This window comes from Solanum stenotomum, chromosome 6 (assembly GCF_019186545.1).
Source record: "Solanum stenotomum isolate F172 chromosome 6, ASM1918654v1, whole genome shotgun sequence".
Classification (NCBI taxonomy): domain Eukaryota; kingdom Viridiplantae; phylum Streptophyta; class Magnoliopsida; order Solanales; family Solanaceae; genus Solanum; species Solanum stenotomum.
In genome coordinates, this window is record NC_064287.1 from 39,127,843 (window position 1) to 39,135,654 (window position 7,812).

General features: G+C 36.0%; 1 protein-coding gene across 1 annotated transcript; it reads right to left on the minus strand.

Annotated features, from left to right (window-relative positions):
* Positions 1-894: 894 nt before the first annotated feature.
* LOC125868721 (F-box/kelch-repeat protein At3g23880-like) lies at positions 895-2,085 on the minus strand. Its single transcript, XM_049549307.1, has one exon. It carries the CDS (start codon positions 2,083-2,085, stop codon positions 895-897), a length of 1,191 nt encoding a protein of 396 aa, XP_049405264.1.
* Positions 2,086-7,812: the final 5,727 nt, after the last annotated feature.

The following is a 7,812-nucleotide window of genomic DNA, read 5'->3' on the forward strand; positions in this document are numbered from 1 at the left end:
GTCGAATCTTTTTTTACTCTGACAAACATTGTGATGAAAGTACTAACAATTTGAATGAGAACGCGAGTAGAAACAAAACTGCAGTGTATGCATATGCACAAAAGAAAAGAACTTGAACTGACCCATATTTGACATTGTTGTGTAAATATCATTTATTAAATTAAATTGCAAACTGAGAAAATAATCTCATTTATTATAATCAACAAGAAGTGGATCTTCTTATCATATATAACATGATGTAGTTGTAGAGGTAAGGGTGGAACTATACTTCACCTACGAGTTCATCAGAATTCAGTAATTTTAGCATACTATATTCTTGTTATTGTGTCTCCATGTGTGGATTCACAATAAGCATATTTGTAGTGAGATGAGGCCGAAATTCAAGAGAAAATAAAGAAAATATTTGTTATTGCTCTTGTTTTCTTGCTTCTATGTTATGCTTTCCTTGTTATTTGATGTCTTCTTTACTTCTATGTTTTCCTTTTAACTTCTTTAATGTGCATTCCTTGAGTCGAGTATCATTCGGAACAATCCTTCTCCCTACACGAGGATTGAAGGATATATACTCACACTCACACTAAATTGGTGAAAGATGTAGCAGACCACATCAACTTATTTTTAAGTCGAGATTTATCTCTGATGAAAAATTATCTTTGTACATTTTTTATCCATCAATAATTCAAAAAAAAATGCTTTGGAAACATGTATATTGTTAATGATTTATTGCTTTAGAATACAAACAGTACTATAATAATTGACGATAGAGGACTACGCGCAACACACATAACTGTAAACTAATATAATAATAAGGAGAAATGCTTACAAGAAAAACATATTCAATGTCTCATCCTCTATTTGACAGAAAAAGAAGTGCAAAGGAGCATACCAACAAAACTAAGTAGAATTCTTACCGGATATCGTTAGGGGATTAACTATGCTTTCTGCATTGGTTTCTGCAGGATTGTATCCCCCAACAGCAGCAATGTGTTCTAGTTTTTTAGTTGAACCATCAAATAATATGATGAATCCTCGAATCGAAAGTATAATGTCCCCCTTATTTGACTGGCGAAGGTGTATAGAAAATGTGAAATTTGGTGAAGAAAACATATATAGCACAACATATTGAGGGTATTCGATGGTGAACCGTTTCGTCCATGACATATTACCTCTACAGTCTTTCAAAATCCAAACATCAGAAGTAGTAGCACATATATGACAAGTATAAAGCACAGCAAGGTCACTTCCCACTACTCCCAGTTTGATATTAGAATGGTCTTCTCCACGAATGGGAATCTCCAAGCTTCCCCATGTCTCATTTGCTACATCAAAAGAAATGATGTTGCGTGCATCATCATCATCAATACCCGTGGATGCAATCCAATAAATCATCCCATTGACAAATTTACCCGAATGATTTATTAGAAATATCCCCTGAAGCTGGTCATGGAGTGTTTTCCAAGAATCACTCCTCAAACTATAAATAGTGACGACAATCCTCACACTGTACACCTCACCATTGTTAAAATCATGATAATGATCAATAAATAAAGCTTTATAATCGTCACATGAGTCATCGTATCCAAAACCATATTTAGTATTGAAAGAGGTACCCCAAGGAGAATTAAGTAATTTCATTGACTTGCTAATGGTGGGATTCCATATACACATCTCCCTTTCGTGATTGCAAATAAAAATCAGCCCATTGGCAGAACCCACAAAAAAAGATGATAAAATGGGTGGATCTATGTGAAGTAGCTCCTGAGTGAGTTGTTCTTCGTTAAAGAGGTGAGGGAGTGAACAAAATTTGTATTTTTCACTGCCTGGAAATACAACTCTATGATTTCCGTTTAATTTGAGATGAGTGTTGACAAAATAAGGGCTAGATATTAGTTGATGCCATGATTTCGAAACAGACATACATTTCAATAGAGACTTTGTGGGAAGCCTTAAGAGAATGTTTGTTATGATTTCATTTGGAAGTATCGAATCATGATTTATAGTGAAAATGAAATGATACCACGAGAGAAGAAATTTAAATAGAAAAGTCTGATGAATCCAATCCCGAAAAGCAAGAAACAAAAACATGGTCGAATGTTTTTCACTGAAGTGAGGAATTTCTTCTATGAAGTTTTTCACTAAAATTGTGTTCTCTTAAAATGACTTTGTCTGACTCATGTATTTATGCAAAAAATAAGAAAAGGAAGAATTTAAAGAGATTCAACATGATCCAATATGTATTATATATATATTTAGAATAATTTTAATCATGTATAAATTGTATTAGTATTTTTCTATTAAAGGGGTTCATCCTCTTTGGATAATTCCACCAATAGCTTTAATGTATTTCTATATTTGAATGTATGATATATATGAGTATGAAATAGAGGGAGTACATTAATTGTTTTTCCTAAAAAATCATAAATAGGACAATTTTATTAATTTACTATTTATGAATCAATTCAAATTAGCATAATACATAAATATAACTTTTAACTTGGCCTCATTTCACATTTATGCCCTCCAACTTTAGCTATGCACAAGTAGACACTTAAACTTGTATAAAGTAGACATATATCCAATTATATACTTCTATTCACTTGTTTCCAAACATAGTTTTAGATATGCCAATAGTAGTAGCATTTTTCTCATAGTTGCATGCCGTACAATTATTGTTACTCCTACTAAACATCACATTATTTAGTTATTGTTATCGTTCCTATTTTCGGAATGCTTTTTTATGTTTCCGATATTCTATGTTATGCATTCCCTGTTCTTTGCTATGTCCTCTTTACTTTTGTGTTTTCTTTTTAGCAACTTTGATGTGCATTACTTGAGTCGAAGATCTTTCAAAAATGGTCTTTCTACCTCCACGAGGTAGGAGTAAGATCTAAGTACACTCTATCCTCCTCATACCTCGTTGTGGTACTACACTGAGTTTGTTATTATTGTTGGCTCAATGCGAAGATGAATTATATGGATGTATAATTGTCCTTTCTTTGATTTGTCAAAATGGACAAGTAAAAAAATGAAAAGTGGACAAGTAATTAGGGACATAGGAAGTATTATGATATGCGATGCTTTAAACTACTGCCAAGTCTATCCCAACGACAATGCTTGCCTACCTACTAAATACTAATCGTCCATCTTTATTCATGACCTTCATACCCTACTATCTACATTCACGTCCTCAATGGATTACTTTATATATATAGAATCCTCCCCTTAATAGGTGTTAAAAGGGGTGGTAGGTAAAAACTTTCAATGAAATTCTTTAATTAGTTCTACTGAATCTTCATCTCTATTTATTTGTCCATGTTTGACTTGACACACTTCTTACAAATCATTTACTATGTCACTCCTAGACTATTATTAATATTAGCTATGGAGCACAACCCTTTACTTATTCGCAATATGGTAGACATATCAATCAACAATAAAGTTGAGGACAGTTATATGAATCTTTTCCAACTATTCCTTTCTATTCGACCACAACATCCCAACAACCTGCCATAATCGTAAAATCTAGAACAAGACTGTATTGATTACATTAATAGGGGCACATTGAATCAATCTTTAAACAGATGGAAGAGATTTGTGGTATGCGTCTAATTCACTAACTTATTGACATAGAACAAAGACTGGTAATATTTATGTGATGACGAGTTAGTCAATAACCATGGAAAGGGAAAACATGGCATTTACGGTGAAAGAGAGCTTCTTAGTGTTGAAGTTAAGAGAAAAATAGCAGTTGTAGAGGGAGATGAATTTTGATTGTTGCGATTCTACTTTCACAAGTAGTTGCATAGTGATGATTCTGTTGTCTAATCAAATAAGATATTTAAACCGATCCCTGTAGCTGAAATTGGCTAATAAATAACTTTCTTAACTCTTTGATAGTTGGTCTCCCCTTTATGAACTTCCCAACTATGGTAAGCTTACAATCAGTAGTTTTAATTGAAGTGTCATGATCGGATTTCATAAGTAATGATGACACCTACTATAACCACACCAGTAGTTAAGTCAATTCATAACCCAGAAAATCAAGTAATGGATAATAGGGTAGAAACAAAGTGGAAACGATAATATAACAACAAAAATAGAAGAACGGGCAGAAGCAAACCAAAACATAAATACAATAAGATCCCTCTTGTAACCTGGAAGCCACAAGTAAGAGCTTCTAATATTAAAAAAAGTGCAAGCCCCAAAAGTGGACCCAATCTATAAGGCTTGTCTAAAAATAGAAAAGACGAGCCAACAAAGTATAGATAGAGATAAGTAAGTCCAGGACGCCATGTGCTAACCCTCATCTCTGAACTGAAGCTACAACATAATCGAATATCAATGCTGGTAGCAGGTGCTCGAACCTACATCATAGAACAAATGCATAGTGTCGCATGAGTACCAAAAGAACATGTACTCAGTAGGCATCATAGACTGATTAAGCAAGAGGATAAAAGAAATATGAAATGCGAGAATAAAACACAAATAGAGGTCAAAAGAATGGAAAGCTAAAAGAAAGCACACGAGTGTACTAATAACAGAAATGAAGTAAGTAGATCTAGTTAAATCTAACTGGGACCCATAAAACCAGAAGGTATACTCGTGCACAAATTTAAGTAAAAACTTGAATGGGCCTTTATAAGCCCAATGGTTACACATAATAGCTATAACTACTAAGAACAAGTCATGGTGAGTCTAGAACCAAATGATGCGTAGCCTAGAGCTCGATCTGCGAATAGATCTCCGAAAAACGACCATAGAGGACATAGCTCGGACCTGTAATCATGTATATCCTCCAAGTAACCAAGAACAAATAGATAGATATCAACTCCGTAGAGGATAATGAGCCCAAATCATGGACTGTGGTTGAAGATCAAATATCCATACATTTAATCTGCGATTAAGTATAAATCAACTCAGTAGAGGATAAAGAGCAGTATGACCAAATCTTTAATTCTGCGACTATAATGTCTTCCGAAGGATCCAATATCAACTCGTCATAAAAAAACCTCTATGGAAAGACGTCCAGTCCCAAATGATCAGTACAATACTTCAAGCTTGAACCAACTCCAATCCTAAGAGACCAAGCAAAGCCCGATATCACAATCATAATCATGGGGACATAGGAAGAGGGAGAATGGATAGAAGTTTGACAAGGATGAGTTAACGCCTAATCTAAAGCTCATTCTATCAGACCCAAGTCAACTACACTAGTCTACATGGAGCTAAGCCATCCGAAATAACATCTGAGCAAAATTAAGGCCAAACGACTCCAATATCACAAGTCTATGACAATAACTATTCTAAAGCTAGACTAAGGCCAAACATTCTCAAATCAATCAATAATAACAACAACTAAGGCACACCACAAGGTAAGTATAATTACAATTATCCATCAACATGTTTCTAGTCCCGAAATGCCTGATAAAGTCTAAAGCATGGTTTCAAAGTAATATAGAATGATAAAATAGGTACCCGCCCCAAATTCACACAAACCAACATGCTTTCACATAATCAAATTCAATCTAAGGAATGGAAAACCTTAGCCTCTACCTTTAGGTTGAATGCGCGTGCTCCAAATCACGTCTCTAGAGCTTTTCCCCTCCAAACAACCTCCGAATGCTGCCACACTATAAATTACATAATTATTTTGTTAATATAATCCTTAAGGCACTAAAATAACATAAAATAAAGATGGACCAAAATTGGAGTAAAAATAAGAAATATGGGATCCGCACTAGAAATTCTGAAATTGATACCGTCAAAAGGTCCTAATATCCTCCCCAAACTTGTGTCCCAAAATGGAACATAATATGAGGCTAAAAAATGAAGCAAACAACATGCAAAAAGAACACCATAAAATCTTAAGGCAAGGGTTGGACAACCCCTTTAGGATTAAAATAATCACAAACGAAGGCTTCCTAAACACTCTAACGCGTAGCCCAGGCTGCCTAATCAGACCAATCTTTGAATCACCAGAATCAGAGTCCCACTACTCTCACAATTGAATTTACAAACTTGGAGTGTGAGCTGGCTAAGTCCACTCTTAAGACTAATGCATGTGTCGTAAAATCAGCCACTAATGCCGCTAAAATGATTGGGCAAGAAAGGAGGGCCTCTCTTAAGTGAGCCACTGGCTTCATAAATAGAAGTAGCTTAAACAATGTCAAGGCCACTTAAGAAACATGGCCTGAGCTGGCTAGGCTCGCTAACGTGAAGCCCTGACTGCTAAAGTGATGTAACGACTCAGAAAATGATAAGTTAAACTAGAGCCTAAATGTGGGGGTTAACATCAAAGGTTAATGTGTTTATTAGTTAAACGTCCAAGTACGTACTAGACCCCGTAGTTTAGAAGACCTTCTAAGGTTTGGTTGGGGTTGCAAGGTCAAGAGCCAAGCTAAAAAGGGCATGCCTAAGCCAAAGGCCAAAACTGCCCCAAGCTTGGCCAAACACTGCCCAAAGACAACGACCAGTGGTCTTGACCATGGTCCGTGAAAGGGCTCATGAAGGTCCCTTAGGCATGTGTGAGACTTGGCATTGAGGCCTAGCCACTGCCTACGAACCACGACCTCCACCACAACTCGTGGTCTTGACCACAAATTGTGGGAGGTCTCATGGTCTTGCCTTGGCATTTTGGGGGCCAAGGTTGCATAAAACTCCATCTAGCCACTGCCTAGAATCACCACGAGGGTCTTCACGACCTGTGGTGGCTACCACAAGTTGTGGTGCCACCCGTGGTTGGCAAGACAATGTGCTCACAAAGCTGCCCAAGGAAGGCTCTCCTTCACGAGCGACTTCACGGCTCATGGGATTTCCTTCACCACTTGGGAGCCTTGACAGGTTGAGGGTGCTACTGGTCAAGGGACCACGGGCACCACTACGGGACGTGGTCCACTTGACGGATCATCTAGGTGGGCGTGGTCCCTGACGGGGGCTGCCCAAATTAAGGGTTATTAGGTAATTTACTTTTAATTAATTATGGTGTGGGGTCATTTTTAATTAGTTTCTATCATATATATAAATAGTTTTAAGCCTTGAAACACTTCATTTTATTCCTCTATTCTCCAAAACCCAAATCAAATCAAAAGTTCTTCTCCCTCTCAAATATTTCTCTCTAAAACCCCCATTGAAGAACAAAGAAGGAGATCAAGGAAAGCTTGAAGGAAGGAGCTTTTCAATATGAATTTGATAGGATTCTACACCTAAGGTATGAGAGTTCTTCATCCTTGGGAAGCTATCACCAAGGAGCCATTTCAAAAGCTTCTAACTCAATTCTAGAAAACTCAATTAGCTAGGGTTTCAACTCAACTCCATGAATTCCTTTTAAAGTTTCTTTTAAAGGTTGAATGATGTTTGTTTATGAATGTATGACTGATTTTATAAGATTTTAACTCATCTCCTTCAAGAATTCATGAGACCCCCAACCCTAGCTATGGCTTTTCTTTACATTATGTGATGATTTTGCAAGTTGGTCAAATTGATTGGATGTGAGTTAATTATGATGTAATTGCATTATCTAAGTATGATTCTATATATATAATTGATTATCCTAAGATACTATGATGAAATTGATATAGTCTAGGGTTGCGTCATGGAAGAGGCAAATTGAGGGTTTAAATGTGATCCTCTAAGAATGATGAACTTCTTTATGTAATGCCTTAGATTAGATCACCTAGACATGAATTGATTTATGGTAAAGCTTCTAAATATGAATTGACTTGATTATGACCTATATGATGGATCATGGTTGTGTAGTGTTGAGATTGAGTTATATGTTTCCTATATGACTAAAATTGATCAAGAATGAAATAT